At 48.9% G+C, this 17934-nt stretch overlaps 1 protein-coding gene across 17 annotated transcripts in view; it reads left to right on the top strand.

Moving 5' to 3' along the window:
• Positions 1 to 17934, top strand: part of VRK3 (VRK serine/threonine kinase 3) — a 66431-nt gene that overhangs the window by 25355 nt on the left and 23142 nt on the right. For 7 of the 17 annotated variants that reach the window (XM_082367631.1, XM_082367619.1, XM_082367628.1 and 4 more), the window contains 3 exons: positions 4410 to 4546; positions 9661 to 9810; positions 11137 to 11331. In XM_082367631.1, the coding sequence (XP_082223757.1) occupies positions 4410 to 4546; positions 9661 to 9810; positions 11137 to 11331 (482 nt within the window). Of the gene's footprint in view, positions 1 to 3007; positions 3187 to 4159; positions 4287 to 4409; positions 4547 to 9660; positions 9811 to 11136; positions 11332 to 17934 lie in introns of those variants that run through there. The other 10 variants (XM_082367629.1, XM_082367630.1, XM_082367627.1 and 7 more) reach the window with 3 other exon arrangements.

Here is a 17934-nt window from a genome sequence, read left to right as displayed (position 1 = left end):
AGGCCAAGGGGAAGAGAACCCTTTTCTCCTCTGGTTGAGATTTCTTTCATGGGCTGTTTGGACGGCCTGTGTGTTTCAAGGGCAAGCACTGGAATTCCATGAGTTAGCACCAAGAGGAAATGGAGAGACCTGAGAGGCTCAGAACTTAGGATGTGGAAAGAGAAAAGGGAGGAATAGAACCATTAACAAATGGAAGATGATAAGTGGGATACAGGGCATGATAGGGTAATAACAACCACTAACATAAAAGGCTTTCTGTGGGCCGGGCCCCTGTTCTTAGCAATTGATAGAAATGTATTGCATTTAGGCCACCAGCCACTCTGTCAGACAGGAATTGTTAAAAGCCCCGTTTTACCATTGGGCAGACTGAAGCATAGAGAGGTTAAGTAACATGCCCAGCAAGGAGCACATCTGGAGTTCAAATCCAGGCAGCCTGGGACCAGAGCCTGTAATTTTAAGGACTCTACTGTTTGCAGTCGCAACAGAAACCAGTCTTTACAGTGAATAAAGGAAAAGGTTTTAATTAGACTGAGCCAGACACAGAAAGATAAATATGGCATGATCTCACATATATGTGGAATCTAAAAAAAAAGTGTCAAACTCATAGTAGCAGTGAGTGGAGCGGTGCTTACCAGAGGCTGTGGGGGAAAAGAGATATTGATCAAAGGGTATAAACTTCCCATTATAAGATGAATAAATTCTGGAGACCTAATGTATAGCATGGCAGCTATAGTAAATAATAACTAATTGTATACTTGAAATTTGCTGAGAGAGTAGATCTCAAGTGTCCTTACCACACACACACACACACACACACACACAAATTGGAACTATAAGAGGTGATGGATATGTTAATTAGTTTGATTGTGGTGATAGTTTCATAATGTATACTGTTAACCAGACTTTCAGAAACGGAGACTGACTGAAATAAAGAGGCATTCATTTGGGGTTTGTTGGGACTGCAGCCCAGGAGGCCCAGATTCAAGAAGTACTTGAGGGCATCCTAATAAAGAAATAACATATATACGTATTACAATTAAAAAAAAAAGAAGAAGAAGAAGCAACTTGAATTGTGTTCCACTGGACTACAAATGAAGGAAGCTTCCAAAGGCAAAAACTGCAAAGCCACAATTAGTTACATTAGTTGTTTATCAAAAATTATAATTAGATGATACAGCCACTATGGAGAACAGCATGGAGGTTCCTTAAAAAACTAAAAACAGAACTACCATATGACCCAGCAATCCGCTACTGGGCATATACCCTGAGAAAACCATAATTCAAAAAGAGTCATGTACCACAATGTTCATTGCAGCACTATTTACAATAGCCAGGATATGGAAGCAACCTAAGTGTCCATCGACAGTTGAATGGATAAAGAAGATGTGGCACGTATATGCAATGGAATATTACTCGGCCATGAAAAGAAACAAAATTGAGTTATTTGTAGTGAGGTGGATGGACCTAGAGTCTGTCATACAGAGTGAAGTAAGTCAGAAAGAGAAAAATAAATACCGTCTGCTAACGCATATGTATGGAATCTAAAAAAAAAAGGTTCTGAAGGGGCAGGACAGGAATAAAGATGCAGACGTAGAGAATGAAATTGAGGACACGGGGAGTGGGAAGGGTAAGCTGGGACGAAGAGAGTGGCATGGACATATATATATACACTACCAAATGTAAAATAGATAGGTAGTGGAAAGCAGCCGCATAGCACAGGGATATCAGCTTTGTGATCACCTAGAGGGGTGGGATAAGGAGGGTGGGAGGGAGACGCAAGAGGGAAGAGATACGGGGATATATGTATATGTATAGCTGATTCACTTTGTTATAAAGCAGAAACTAACACACCATTGTAAAGCAATTATACTCCAATAAAGATGTTAAAAAAAAATCAAGCTGGCAAGAAGTAGGGTGTTTGTTAAGCAAGGATTGGTTGGGGTCAGAATGGTTGCATCTTTACAAGGGGGAACAACCCTGAGACACAAGGTTCCAGGTAGCAGATGTTGTTTTAAAAATGGTGGGTGTCCTTGGGTTAGGTCTAGTTCACAGAAAGTTCAAGTTCTCAGTGTTGCAGGGAAGTCCTGAGACCAGATCCTCAATGGCTGCCCAGTTCCATTTTTGTATGTCTGAACTGTGATCACTCCATTATAATTTTAATTTGTCATATACACATATATGGCAAATTAGAATTATTTATATATATATATATATACACACACATATATAGACAAGTTGTACACTTTAAATATAGACAGTTGTTAATTGTCAAAGATAAATAAAAGTAAAAAGAAAAGAACTTTGTCTTGCAAGGCAAAATGAAGTCACGAGCACAAGTTTATTTTGACTTCGATTTTGATATCCCAGCTTATAACTGGGACTGTACACTGAATCTTAGAATAAAAAACAAATAAAATAATTTTGCTTTTTTCTTTCGCTATTTAAAATATATTCATTGGAAATGCCTATTGCACTGTCATCCCTGTTGAGCTTCTCTGCTTCATTTATGAACTAGTTTCATCCTGCTCTTATGGGCTAAGTTGTATCCCTCAAAAATTCATATTTTTAGGAAACCCTAACCCTGAGTATCTCAGAATGCGTCTGTATTTGGAGATAGGGCCTTTAAAGAGGTAATTAAAGCGAGGTCTTTAGGGAGGGCCTGCTGTGGTCTGAACGTTTGTGTCCCCCCCAAAATTCATACGTTGAAATGAAATGCCCAATGTGATGGTATTAGGAGGTGGGGCCTTTGGGAAGTGGGTAGGTCGTAAGGGTGGAGCTCTCATGAATGGGATTAGTGCCCTTATAAAAGAGACCCAGAGAGCTCCCCAGCCCCTTCCTCCATGTGGGGACACAGGGTGAAGTTGTCAGTCTGTAGCCCAGAAGAGGGTCTTTACCAGAACCCAGCCACAGTGGCACCTTGATCTTGGACATCCCGGTCTCCAGAACTGTGAGAAATAAATTTCTGTTGATTGTAAGCCACCCAGTAGTCTGTGATATTTTATTATAGCCACTCAAACAGACTACGATGGGCCCTAATCCAATAAGAAGAGGGGATTAGAACACAGACCGAGGGACAACCGTGTGAGGACACAGTGAGAAGGCAGCCATCTGCAAGTCAAGGAGAGAGGCCTCAGAAGAAGCCAAACTTGCTGATACCCCGATCTCGGACTTCTAGCCTCCAAAATTGTGAGAAAATAAATTCCTGTTGTTTAAGCCACCTAGTCTGTGGTATTGAGTTGTGGCTGCCCAAGCAAATGAATACACCTGCTGTATCCTCATTTGTTGTAGGTCTATGTGTGATTTTGCCTTTGATTTTTTAAAGTATTAGGAAGTATTCCAGAAATACACAAGGCTTAGAGGATAATGTAGTCAACACCCGTTATCCCTCTAAGTTAGTCAGGATAGGGTAGGATGTGCTGCAGTAACAAGTAAACCCTGAAGTCTTAGTGGCTTAATACAACGTTAAGTTTATTTGCCCATCATGAGATTGCGACGTGGACCAGGCAGCCCTGCTTCATCTTGTACCTATGCCATCTGGAGTATGGACCATCTGGGCCATCCCTGCAGAGGACGGGTGGACAGAGGAGGTACTCAGGCTCTTAACTGCCTCAGCCGGGAAGTGACTTCCATTCACACCCTATTGGCCAGAAGTAGCCAAAACTAGTGGCCCCAATCTCACTGCAAAGGATCCTGGGAAGTGAAGGGGAGGATGTGGATATCTGGTGAGCACTAACGGTCTCTACCTTCCCCATAATGTGGTTCAAGAAATGAGCATCACAATTACAGTTGAAGACCCTCAGTGCTTCCGTGATTGGAGCAGTTCTGCAGAACTTTTATTGACCTCAAGGCATTCTCATATCTTTTGTGAGCTCTGCAGTTTCATTCTGCATTTGTTCTGCTTTGTACCTTCCCTGGGCCATTAGGGAGAGACAGGTGGCTAGAGGCTGGACACGGGCCGAGAACTCATTTTATTTTATTTTTTTCCCCTTGGCCACGCCATGCGGCATGCGGGATCTTAGTTCCCTGACCAGGGATCAGACCCGCGCCCTCTGCAGTGGAAGTGCAGAGTCTTAACCTCTGGACTGCCAGAAAGTCCCTGAGAACTCATTTTACAAGTGGCCACTTTCTGGGACTTCCCTGGCGGTCCAGTGGTTAGGATGCTGCACTTCCACTGCATGGGGCACGGGTTCGATCCCTGGCCAGGGAACTAAGATCCCACATGCCGTGTGGTGCAGCCAAAAAAGAAAAAAAAAGAAGTGACCACTTTCTGAGAGACGGTATTCCAGGTATGCTAACTTTTCTTCTTTCTGTAATCTCATCATCGTGGGGAACTCAGGTGACTACTCATCGGCAGTGGATTAAGTTTTTCTTTCAGCTTCCTGTCCCCCCACCCCACTTCTGTTTTCTAGCATGGTCTTCTGTCCAGACTGTGGCAAAGGTGTTGAAGCAACTTTCAAATTCTGCCCCTACTGCGGAAAACCTTTGCCTACAGAGGAGCATGAGGGGTCCCAGACCTTTGTCAAGCCGTCTCTGTCATCCTCCCAAGGTAAGAACCAGGGCTTTATGCTTCTCCCTTTAGGAGGGGTGATGTGTGTGCGTTTGGGAAGGAAGGACAGACACCTTTGCAGTCTGCCTGACCCTGCGTGGATACCGGAGAAGCCCAGAGCTCAGGCTCTCCCTATACAGAGTTTCTTGGCATTTTATCGGGCTCCTGGCTCTGAAGTTGACAACTCATGCATTTCTGTCTCCAGCTTGGACTCCTCCCCTGAAATCTACATTCATATATATCAGACTGCCTGCTTGACATCTATTTGATGTCCCTTAAGTGTCTCCGCAAGCCCAGAACTAAGCTCCTGATATGACTGCCACCCCCCACCTGCCCCTTCCACAGACTATCCCATCGAGGTAACAGCAGTTCAGCTTATTCAGTTTCTCAGACCATGGAGTCATCCTCAAGTCCTCTTTCTCTCCCACCCCATGACTGCAGCCCTCCAGCAGATCTCATCAGCTCTCCCTTTAAAAGTCAATGCCGAGGACTTCCCTGATGGCACAGTGGTTAAGAATCCACCTGCCAATGCAGGGGACACAGGTTCGATCCCTGGTCCGGGAAGATCCCACATGCCGCGGAGCAACTAAGCCCGTGTGTCACAACTACTGAGCCTGCGCTCTAGAGCCCACAAGCCACAACTACTGAGCCCATGTGCCACAACTACTGAAGCCTGTGCGCCTAGAGCCCCTGCACCACAATGAATGGTAGCCCCCACTCGCCTCAACTAGAGAAAGCCTGTGAGCAGCAACGAAGACCCAATGCAGCCAAAAATAAATAAATAAATAAATTTATTTATTTAAAAAAAACTCAATGCCGAATCGGACCACTTCCTGCCACCGCCCTGATCCATCTCACCCTCACCTCACTGATATTGTAGAAGCTTTCTTCCCATGGTCTCCCTGCTGCTGCTCTGTTCCCTACAGCTCTCTTCAAGTGGCAACCTGATGGACCCTGTTAAAACAAAGTCAGACCCTGTCATTCCCCTGCTCACCACCTTCCCAGGTTAAGCCTGACATGATCAGCTCCCTGTTGTCTCTCAGAGCTCATCTCCTAACCCTGGACCTCTAAGCTGTTGCACTTGCTGTTCTCTCTCTCTGGGTGGTTCTTCCCTCATCTGGTGCATGACCCCCTCTCTCACTTTCTTCAGGTCTTTATGCAATTGTTGCCTGCCCAGAGAGGCCTTCCGTGACACCTCTAATTAAATTGCATCCTCCTACATGTGACAGCCCCTGTCCCCTGCCCCTGCTTTATCTTGCCTTTCGGTACTTGTAAGTATCAACTGTATTAAATGTATTATTTTACTCATTTATATTTTAAATAAATTTATTTATTTTATTTTATTTTTGGCTGTGTTGGGTCTTCACTGCTGCACGCGGGCTTTTCTCTGGTTGAGGCGAGCAGGGGCTACTCTTTGTTGCCATGAGCAGGCTTCTCATTGCCGTGGCTTCTCTTGTTGCAGAGCATGGGCTCTAGAGCACAGTCTCAGTAGTTGTGGCACAGGGGCTTAGTTGCTCCGCGTCATGTGGGATCTTCCCGGATCAGGGCTCGAACCCGTGTCCCCTGCATTGGAAGGCAGATTCTTAACCGCTACGCCACCAGGGAAGCCCTACTCATTTATATTGCTCCTCATCTTTAAGCTCTGTAAGGATAGGAGTTTATCGTGGTTTGTAAGCTCTGTTGATTGTGGTTTGTAACCTGTTGTTTGCACAGCATCCAGGACTGTGCCTGACACAGAGTTGGGTGCTGAGAAATCTTATTGATTGGTTGACTGAATGAATGAAATATCAGCAGTAGGTCCCGGCCAATGGAAAGCCCAAGCACAGATCCTACATTGGTAAATCGAAGTGGATTTGCTTATCTGAAGGCCACAGAAGGAAGTTGGCATACGTGGCAGAAAGTTCAGCAACATTCATTTTATCATTTGGGATGGTGTTTGGCTGCAAGTAACAGAAAACACTACTTAAAGAGTTTAAACGAATGAATGGGTTTGTTTTTCTTTCTAACAAAAAGTCTGGAGGGGACAGTTCAGTGTAGGGATGGTGTCCCCATGATGCCACAAGGGACCCAGGCTCCCCATGATGCCATAAGGGACCCAGGCTCCTCCTGTCTTTCTCCTCATCCTTAGTGTATGGTTTTGGTTCCCATTTTCATTTCATATTGGAGTATAGTTGATTTACAATGTTGTGTTAGTTTCAGGTGTACAGCAAAGTAATTCAGTTATACATATATATATCCATTCTTTTTCAGATTCTTTTCCCATATAGGTTATTACAGAATATTGAATAGCGTTCCCTGTGCTGTACAGTAGGTCCTTGTTGATTATCTATTTTATATACAGTAGTGTGTGTATGTTAATCCCAAACTCCTAATTTATCCCTCCCCCACACATATTTCCCCTTTGGTAACCATAAGTTTGTTTTTGAAGACTGTGAGTCTGTTTCTGTTTTGTAAATAAGTTCATTTGTATCATTTTTTTATATAAATTTATTTATTTATTTTTGGCCGCGTTGGGTCTTCGTTGCTGCGCGCGGGCTTTCTCTGGTTGCGGCGAGCGGGGGCTGCTCTTCCTGTGGTGTGCGGGCTTCTCATTGGCTTGTCTTGTGGAGCTCGGGCTCTAGGCGCACAGGCTTCAGTAGTTGTGGCACACGGCTCAGTAGTTGTGGCTCGCGGGCTCTAGAGCGCAGGCTCAGTAGTTGTGGCACACAGGCTTAGTTGCTCCGCGGCATGTGGGATCTTCCCGGACCAGGGCTCAAACCCGTGTCCCCTGCATTGGCAGGTGGATTCTTAACCGCTGCGCCACCAGGGAAGTCCTGTATCATTTTTTTTAGATTCCACATGTCTGGTATCATATGATATTTGTTTTTCTCTGTCTGACTTACTTTATTTAGTATGATAATCTCTAGGTCCATCCATCAGAGCCTGAGTCCTTAACCCCAGCCTTCCCTAATGCCAGCCTTGGGCCTCATTCATTGTTCATTCACCCAGTCATCAGGCAACAAACATACCTGGACTGCCTATTGTGTACTTAGGTGCTGTGTTTGTTTCCAGGGATGTAGTAACAGGTGAGATGGACCTGGTTTCTGGTCTCTCAGAGATTTTGGTGGCTGGTAAGGCAAACAGACATTGAATAAACAATTGTTAGTTGAGTGCATGATAACAGAAGGGCAATGGATGGACCACAGAACACACATAAGGGAGATGTGTTTCTGGGAGGGTCAGGGAAGGCCTCCCTAGGTGGGTAATGTTTGACCCGAGATCTAGGGATGACAAGAGTTAGCCAAGTGAAGACTGGGGGCAAGGTGAGGGGGTTGGAACAGGAATTCCAGGCATCGAGGCATGGTATGGGAAAGAGCCATACCTGTTGGAGAAGTAAAGAAGGACAGCTGTACTGGGGGCAGACACGTGGGGCCTTGTAGACCATGGGTAAGGAGTTTAGTAATCACTGATGTGGTGAGGAGCCGTGGAAGAATTTCCGCCAAATGGGAGACACAGTATGATTTGCATTTTGAAGAGACCTCTCTGAATGCTACGTGCGGAAAGTAGATTGGAGGCATGGAAACCAGTTAGGAGGCCATTCCAGGAGTCCAGAGACCAAGTATGCTGGCTGAGGTAGTATCAACTGAAAGAAGACTTCTGGTTTTAGTAATACGGCAGACTAGATGATAAGGAAAAGTCCCTTATGGCTCAGCACACCACAAAATGCTGGATAAAATACAAAGAATATCTTTATATTCATAGGGCTGAATGGTAGGAAAGTAAGGTAGTTACATGGAAGTGAGCAACAATAAGAAAACACCGGCACTTCCCGGGTGGTCCAGTGGTTAACAATCCGTCTTGCAATGCAGGGGATGCTGGTTCGATCCCTGGTCAGGGAACTAAGATCCCACATGCCACGGGGCAACTAAGCCCACGCGCCGCAACTACAGAGCCCACGCGCTCTGGAGCCCTTACGCCACAACTAGAGAGAAGCCCACGCGCTGCAACAAAGAGGCTGCGTGCTGCAACGAAAGATCCTGCTTACCACAACTAAGACCCAATGCAGGCCAAAAAATAATTAATTAATTAAAAAGAAAGAAAACACAGACCCACAGGGCTGAGCAAATGCTATAGGTGGTACTGGTCCTGGGCTGTGTGCTGGTCATTGGTGGCCTTGAGCCTGGGTCTTAATGGGGTACAGGAGACAAAGCACAGGGCCTGAGCAGCACAGGGGTGAGATTGGAAACCTCCTCTAAAATCTGGGACTTTTCAGTGGTAAAAAAAAATTGCTCCACAGAGAAAATATGTGGAGACATTTGTCTGTCTCAGCCTTGATTGTGAGTGAAAAATGTCCTTTCTGAGAATTCCTAACCAAGAACTCACATCCTTACCAGTTAGGGGCCAGAATTCATACTGATCTGTGTGGCCCCCCAAAAATCCAAGCAGAAAAGTTAGTATAAAGTGATGAGATGTGGGCGCCCGCTGCCCCAGCAGAGGCAAATCTTTTCTAGTGGAACATCCTTTAAAGACAGAACTTAGACTTCCAACAGGCCCATCAGCTCCCAACCAATTAACAAAGATACCAGGAAACAAGCCACTGCCGGGAGAAACACAAACTAGAGAATCAGACCTGCAATGACCAGAGACCTTGGAATTAACAGATGAGAATATGTACAAAGCACATTTATTATGTTTACGGAAATAAAAGAAGTAACTGAAGGTACAGTGAAGGAACAAAAGCTAGTTAGAATTGATTAGGCAGGTTTTAAAAGAACCAAATAAAATCTTTGATGATAAAAATAAATATCATCATAGCAATCAGAAACTCATCGGATGGTTTAAACTGCAGACTAGACACAGCTGAAGGAGAACAGTGACCTGGAAGACAGATCTGAAGAAATTACCTAAAGGAGACCACACTGTGATAAAGTGCTTGAGGATATAAAAGAGAGGCTAAGCCTCTCTTAGGAAAGACTGACTAAAACAAAGGAAAGTGTGCTTAGATTATTTAGTAAAACTTGGCTGTGAGGGTCAAAGGGAAGAGAGTGTTGAATATGACCTCAGGGTTTCTGGTTTAATGGTTCCTGGAAAGGACTTCTGTAACTCCAGTCTGCATTCGGTCTTCCTTTCTCTAGGCTCAAGGAGAAAGACGAACTCCAGTTCTGAAATATCTCCCAAGAAAGTGAAATGGCTCAGCTGTACTTCCTCTCCCCCATCATCCCTTCTCTCAGAAGGTAACAGTTCTGAATCTGAAGTTACCTTGAGTCCCTGTGAGAAACCCAAAGGTGAGAGTTACGCTCAATATGGGGAAAAGGAGGGTCATCTGACAATGTTTGAGGCATCATGCCTGTGCTCAGGCATCACATACGCCTGCTTGGACCCTCCTCCCAAGATCCTCCCCCACCTTCCAGCCGCAGGCTCCCCGTCCAGCCCATCTCTACGTGGCCAGAGGTGACCTCACCCCTCCCTGCTCACAGCTCCCTCCCGTCCCCATCGCGCCACTGTCTGGGCTCTTCAGCCTGACCACTGAGACTGTGGTCTGGTTCCTCCTTTAGCTCTCACCACAACCCTGTACACAGAAAACTCACTTTTGGAAACACTTTCTAGGGTTTTCAGCTTCTGGTCTTGGCTAAGTCTGTTCCTTCAGCCCAGGGGCCTCTCTTCTTTCCAGCACTCAGGGTCAGATCTCTAGGAAGCCTTTCCTGAATGCCATAGGCTGGATCAAGTCCACCTCGTCTCCCTCCAGAGCCTCTTTGTCTGGGCTCCCACAGTGCCAGTGATGTCCTCACTTGAGTTCATGTCTCCTCCAGGCTCCATGTCCCTTTCTGCCTCACTTGCTCTACTGAGGGTCCCTCGTGGACTCATTTGTGTGTGCCCTGTGCCAGCCAGCGAGCAGGGAAGCGTGAGGACCATGTGCCCGTCTCCTTCCCACCAGGTCTTTGGATCTGAGGTCACAGCCCTTCGGTGTCTCCTCTTTCTCCCTTGTTTTTCTCTGGGCCCCACGGCCTCTTCCCATCTGTGCCTTGGGTGGGTGGCAGGTGGGAGGAATGAAGCAGGGAATATCTTTTCCTGTGTCCCTGTCTCACCACACCGCCCACATTGTCTTGCTAGTCTAGGAGCCCCTCAAGGGCAGGGCCCCAGTCTAACAAATGTCTGGTCCCTCTTCATGCTCAGCACAAAGCCAGGTCCTGTTTTAGGATGTTTTGGGTTGAATGTCTGGAATGGTTTTTTTTTCCTCCCTGGCAAACTTCTGCTCGTCCAGTAGGACCCAACTCAAATGTCCCCTTCTCCAGAAGCCTCCCCTGACTTTTGCAGGCACAGTCAATCTCTTTCTCATATTCCTCTGTACTGCCCTGTCTCAGACTCAGTTCTGACCAGCTGTGTCCAGGTCAGTCTCCCCCACCAAATTAGAGGCTCCCGAGGGAAGGGTCCAGATCCGACTCATGTCTGGGTCCCCAGCTTCAGCACACAGGATCCGTGAAAGGTCCCAGGAAGCTTTTGTTGAATGGACAAATGAATAAATGAACAGTATTATGAGCACCGTCTGATTACCCACCCAACTTTTCTCTCCCGGATGCCGCCTTCTCTTTCTTCTGACCATCCTCCTGCAGGGTGCTGGAGCAGATCCCCAACCTCCCAGAGCAGCCCTCAGACAACCAGGCAGAGCCCTCAGACGCTGAAGCGGAGCCGGATGACCACCTCGCTCAAGGCTTTGCCAGTGGGGACGGTGCTGACAGACAAGAGTGGGCAGCACTGGAAGCTGAGATGCCTCCAGAGCAGGGATGGCCAGGGCATTCTCTATGAAGGTACACTCTGTCCACAGGTGGGCAGGTGCTGGGCTGGGCTGGGCTGGGTCAGGCCATCTTGGAGCCAAGGCAAAGGGGGAGGGAACCACTTTCTGAGAATGGAGATGGAGCCGTATCCCAACTGCAGACCTGCCTCGAGGCAGCTTTCTCTTAGAGCTGGGACTACAAACCTATGCACCTACAGCGGCTGGGAAGGTAGAGTAGATGAGTGCAGGATGCTGGGAGTCAGGCGATTGGGAGTGGTGGGGACTGTGGCCAACCAGAGCACATGTGCCCTGGATAAAGAGGACACTCTTCTCCACTGCCACCTACTGTTGTCACGTGGGAGTGCAGGCCCAGTGTGGCCGGAAGATAAGGACAGTGATGACTGTTCTGTCTGTCCTGCAGAGATAGGATGGACCCTTCCTCCAAATTTGGTTTGAATGTTGAGACCTATGAGGATACGAAAGGTTTACTGCTTGCGTGATTGAGATCGCTGGTGGGGGGAGAAGCTCTGTGAGAACAAGGAAGAGCACCTGGCCCCGGTTTTTACTGTGGTTAAGGGGTGGGGCTGGGGTGAGGGTTCTGCCTGGGCCAGGGCCTCATGTGGTTTGAATCTCTGCCGTCACCAAAAGAGGAAGCTCCAGGCTTTCTTATCAGTGGGACGGGAAGAAGCCGGGCTGGGCTTAAAAGTTAAACAAAACAATAGTTAAACAAGAAATGCAGCAAGACAACTTGTTACAATGAAGGAAAAAATAGCTGCACTGGAAATGTTAGTATTAATCAAACTAGCATTAACTGAGTGCTTACTCCAGGCCAGGCCTTGTTCTCAGCACTTTATGTGGTTTTATGAGTCACCACCATCTGGTTCCAGAGTATTTCTGTCACCCCAAAAGGAAACCCTGTACCTTTACCAGTTACTCTCATCCCTCTCCCCCCAGCCCCTGGCAACCACTAATCTACTTTATGTCTCTATGGATTTGCCTATTCTGGACATTTCACATAAATGGAGTGATACTCTCTCTGGCCTTTTGTGTCTGGCTTCTTCCCCTCAGCACGATGGTTTCAAGGTCCAGCCATGTTGTCACCTTCGTCAGAACTTCCTTCTGTTTTATGGCTGAATAAGATTCCAGGGTGTGTATATATCACATCTGGTTGATCAGTTTATCAGCTGGTGGATGTTTGGACTATGTCCACTTTGGGCCATGATGAGTAATGCTTCTGTGATCGTGCATGTACAGGTTTTCACGTGGACACATGTTTGCTTTATACTTCTTAACCCGTTTAATTCTCACGACAGCCTCATGACGTCAGCAAGGTCATTATCCCCATTTTCTAGATAAGGAAAACGAAGCCCAGGGGTGTTAATGACTAGACAGAGATGTGGCTCCAGAGAGCTTCCAAGCTTGCAGGAGAAGCCAGAGATCGGGATTTTGAGAGGAAATCTCTGATTTGGAAGCACCGGCCGGCCAGACACGGGTGCAGGCAATTTCGAGCCTCAGGTTGGCCATCCTGCGTTAGAGCCCGGGCAGGAGGGCAGGGCAGCCACATTTGAGACAGACCCAGGCGGGGACTTCCCTGGCGGTCCAGTGGTTAGGACTCTGCACTTCCACTGCAGAGGACCTGGGTTCGATCCCTGGTCAGGGAGGTAAGATCGCACGTGCTGTGCGGTAAGGCCAAAAAAAAAGAAAAGAAACAGACCCAGGTGGAGTCGTGACTTGGCTCTGGCACACTGAGTGAGCCTGGGTGAGCAGCTCTGCCTTGATGTCCCTGTTGGAAAAGTGAGAGATGGTGTCCTGCCCACCTCCTGGGGCTGTTGGTCCCAAATGGTGAGAAGGGACAGAGGCAGTGAGCTTGGAAAACGGTAGAGGGATCTTCTCAGGCCGAGGTAGGTAGCATTAGTCATGGAGGGACAGAGGGCGAGGGAGGGAGAGAGGAGAGCATAAAGCGACACTAGGGAGCACTCACTCCATGCCAGGCGCTGTTCCGGGGCCCATTTAATGCTCCCAGCCACGCTAGGAGGGAGGCACTCATGTTACTTCATCTTACAGCTGGAGCACAGAGAGGGGAAGCCACTCGCCCAAGGTCACACAGCCTCAAAAGTGACAGAGCTGGGATTTGAACCTAGGTGTAATTCGTAACCATTACACCACAAGAGAGGGAGGAGGAGGGAATCGGGGTGAGAAGGAATGAGAGGAAGAGAAAGGATAGAGGGGCAGAACCAACAACAAGAAAGGCTGGGGAGAGAGAAGGATAGGGAGAGGCCCAGAGGGCCGGGAAGGAAGAGGGAGAAGAAAGGCAAACAGGGCAGGAGGCATCTGAAGGAAAAAAACCAGCCGTGTCCTCACATCAGAAACCCACAGTGCAAGTTTAGGAAGGAAATGCTCTGGGCCGTGTGTCTTCACCTTTTGTGTCTCGGGTTGTTTGATGAGACCCCTTCCCAGCCTGCCAGCATCATTCATTCTCCCGCAGATACCTGCCCGGTGCGAGGCCCGGGCGCTGGCTCGGGCACAGTGGGGAGGGGCTGCATGTGGATGTGCCTCAGGGCGGCGTTACCCCAGGACGGGTTGCCTTTGGCTTCTGCCAGTTTGCACCAGTCGGGAAGATGTAGTTGAAAACAGTGAGAGTAAAACAGCAGCAACCAGAATGGTGATTTTTATTATAGCAGCTGACACTTCCAGCCCACTCTGGGCCTCCCTCCACTCCCCGCTAAGTTCTTTATGTCTGTTAACTCACCTGATTCCCATTACAGCCCTGTGAGTTGGCACTCTCTCTTACTGTGTGAAACACTGAATTATAACGTCACCCTCCCGGGTCTCCCTGGCCCAGTTTGGGAGACCTGTCACCGAGGCAACCATGTAAATTCCTGCAGCTGTGGTGTGCGTGGAGAGTTGTTTCTGAGAAGCAACGGGGATTCAAGTCCAGGCCTTCCCCCCTGTGGATGGAGGTTCGGGGCTTGTATTCATTGCCTGTGGCCGCCGTCACAAATCACCACAAACTTAATAGCTGAAGACAGCACACATTTATTCTCTTCTAGTTGTGGAGGTCACAAGACTGAAATCAGTCTCACGGGGCTAAAGTTAAGGTATGGGCAAAGGGACTTCCCTGGTGGTCCAGTGGTTAAGACTCCACACTTCCACTGCAGGGGACACGGGTTCGATGCCTGGTCAGGGAACTAAGATCCCACACGCCGCACGGCGCAACCAAAAAAATAAAATTTAAAAAAAAGAGAGAGATGGGTAGGGCTAGTCCTTCCAAGAGACTCCAGAGGCAAATCTGTTTCCTTGCCTGTTCAGCTCCCAGAGGCCACCTGCATCCCTCGGCTTGTGGCCCCTTCCTCCATCCTCAAAGCACGTCACCCCAGGCTCTGCTTCCACCATCACATCGCCTTCTCCTCTTCTGTGGTCAAATCTCCCTCTGCCTCCCTCTTTATAAGGACCTTTGTAGGATTACGTTAGGTCCCCCTGGATCATCCAAGACAGTCCCCACAGCACAGGATCCTTAATTTAATCACACCTACAAAGACCTGCCATTGGTTCTCTCCACCTGCAGCCCCTTAACACGACGTATTTCTCCCAGCGGCAGCCCTGAGCCTCTCCCTGGTCCTCGGTTTCAGCTGCTCTGGGAGAATGGTTGCCTCCCTTTTCGAGGGGTCCCCCAGGGATCCTTTAGGGCTTGTTTTAAGTACACAGTTAACTCTCGGCCCCGACCCCCTTGGCGTTCATTGTGGGGGCCGTCCTGTGCACAATAGGGTGTTTGGTGGCATCCTCGACCTTTACCCATCCCCTCTCCCAGTCGTGACAACCAAAACTGTCTCCAGACATGGCCAGATGCCCACTGGGGGGCAGAACCGCCCACGGTTGAGAACCACTGAGTCAGGCCGTCCCAGACGTGCCCTCCAACGATGGAGAGACCCTGTCAGCTGGTAACTGTCAGGTGGAATCACTGTTCTTTTATTAAGCGCCTTTCAGCTGTGCCCACAACAAAGGTTGGGCCAGAGAAGGGCAGGCCAGACAGAGGCACGGCACAGGCAAAGACTCAGAGGCTGGAAACACGCGCAGGAAGCGTCAGGATCCTGGTGTTGCTGACGGTGGGGCGTGGGATTTCCGGGGTCCCCAGCCGGGTTTGGGGAGGTGGGAAAGCATAGGCAGACCAGTTGAGTTAGGCTTCTGCCTCTGCCGGCAGCTCGGCAGCTCGTTGTCTGATCTTCCTCGAGGGATGTCATGACCTTGCGCCTCAGTTTCCTCACCTGCAAAATGGAGAGTGTCATAGCACCAACCTCACGGGGTTGTCGTTGAGAGAGTTAAATGAGTAGAACGATGAGCAGGAAAATAGCAAAAGCACCGTATCAGCGCTTCCTGTTATTCTGGTTATGATGGCTCCCAGCACAGCATTGTTGCTCCAAGTTCAATGTCGCCTGTCTCTTGGCCATCCGAGGCTCCCACCTGCCTGCCTGCCACACCCCGTCTGCATTTGTCACACGCAGGGACTTTCCATACACGTATCAGGTTTGCATCAAGCAGGGGTCTCCCAGGTCGCAGGGTCTGGAGCCACATTTACAGCCCGGCTCTGCTGAGGCCCTCGGCCAAGCCCACTGCCCTTCCTCCCCTGTCGATTCCTCTCTGTAATGGGAATTGCCCAGCTGACTCCCCGACAGTCGGTGGGAGGGCCAGTGAGAAGAGTGGAGGGGGAAAGCCCTTCATAATCCGCAGAGCAGTGCAGGAAAAGCATATTTAAATTGCCAGCTGTTCTGCCTGCCTCTGAGTGTCAGGCATGTGGTTCTTTGGTGCTTTTCCTTGGACCTTGAGGTAACTCTGTGAGGCAGGTACTGTTTTTATGCCTGAGAGGTGCCCCGGCCATTTCCTGCATGCCCCTCAAAGATCCCCCCCAAACCCCCTACCCACAGGTGGGAAGGACGCCTCTCTCCCCCAAGATCCATGATCTTTCCACATTTCCCTCCTTTAGGGTAGGCTCAGGTCACCTTTGGCCTTAAATCTGTAAGCCCTGGTTCCTGCCCGGCTCCAGCTGGAGCTTTTTGAAGGCAAGGGTGGCTTCTAGGTAACTTTGTCACCTCCCTGCCCCTTAGCTCCGTGTCTCAGACAACACCAACCTGGATGGTTAGGAAGGGTGGGAAAGAGAGAAAAGGAAGGAGGACGCAGAGAGCCGGCTGGGATGGATGGCGATGGTTCGGTTCATGAGCTCCTGGGAGTGAGCTAGGAGACCTAGGCCAGTGCCGCACTGCCACTTACCAGCTGTGGGCCCTCGGCTGATTATATTTTAAAAGCTGCCACACACTGAGCGCTCCCGGGGCACCCAGTGTGATGCTGGGCTGTGGTGGGGGCGTCATTGAGCAGCTCATACAAAGGGTGAAGCTGGGGACTTCCCTGGCGGTCCAGTGGTTAGGGCTCCGCGCTTTCACTGCCAAGGGCCCAGGGTCAGTCACTGGTCCGGGAACTTAGATCCCACAAGCCACGCAGCATGGCCAAAAACAAAAACGGGTGAAGCTGGCTGTGATTCCTGCTCAGCTGGTACTATTGTTATTCCTACTGACCCCTCTGAATCCTTACATCCAATCTCAGAGGTGGGCTTCATTAGTCCTACTTTACTGACATGGAGCGGAGGCCCAGAGAGGTTTAGCACCTCACACCAAGTCACGGAGTTGATGGAGGGGCTGGGCTTGAGCCCAGATCTACGTGGCACAAAGCCTCCCGTGTCACTTGGCCTCACTAAGCTTCAGCTTTCTCGTCTCATCCGTCAAGTGGAGCTAACAGGGAACAGTTCTCAGAGCTTTCTGAGATGCTTTTCCCAGGTTATAATCCTCAAATTTGGCTCAAATAAAATTTTCCATTTCTCTCTTAAAAAAAAAAAAAATGGAGCTAACAACCACAGCCACCGTAATAGTAATAACAATAACACTGTATTAGACCTTCCTAGGGCTGTCCTGAGCATTAGAGGAAACAATTTGTGTAAAGCCCACACTTAGCACGGGGCAGCAGACTTTGCAGGGTTTGTGATTAAGCAGAATGGGGCAAGCATGCAGGGTGTTCATGAGGAAGTGCCCCAGGGATCAGCACCTGCAGAGGGGAGGGGAAGGGAGTGGTGGGGCGGGTGGGGGGAGAAACAGAGCCGTGCGGCCCAGGGAGCGCCTCGGCTGGCGCCGTGGGGGCTCTGGAGCTGAAGTGGTCCTTCAGTGTGGTTCTGAGTTAGGCCAACATGGCTGGGCCTTTATATCCCCCTCCATCAGCCTTTGGATATGGGCCGCCCTGGGACTTGCAGCTGAGGGCATCCCTGAGGGGCTGAAGGCTGCTGCAGTGGCCTCCCCGGGTTGCGTGGGGCTAGGGGAACAGGTCCTCCTGCAAGGGGATCTGCGTCCATCACACGGTATTTAGGCATTGTTCAAAGACGGGGATATTGAATAGTATCCCCTGAGCTGAGAAGGAACTTTGAGATCGAAGAAAACGAAGTGGACAGCCCCATAAAAAAGTACAGTTACGAAGTTTATTGTGGGTACCTTACATATGGGTAGGATCCGGCGGACAGCAATCTGGAAGCATTTGCAACTGCACTCTGTGCTGCCAGAAGGGGTACAGGGGGATTTAAAGGGGCCAAAGCTAAAGATAGAAT

Source organism: Balaenoptera borealis (assembly GCF_965194805.1).
Source record: "Balaenoptera borealis genome assembly, chromosome: 19".
Taxonomy (NCBI): domain Eukaryota; kingdom Metazoa; phylum Chordata; class Mammalia; order Artiodactyla; family Balaenopteridae; genus Balaenoptera; species Balaenoptera borealis.
This window is presented reverse-complemented; position numbering and strand designations above follow the sequence as displayed.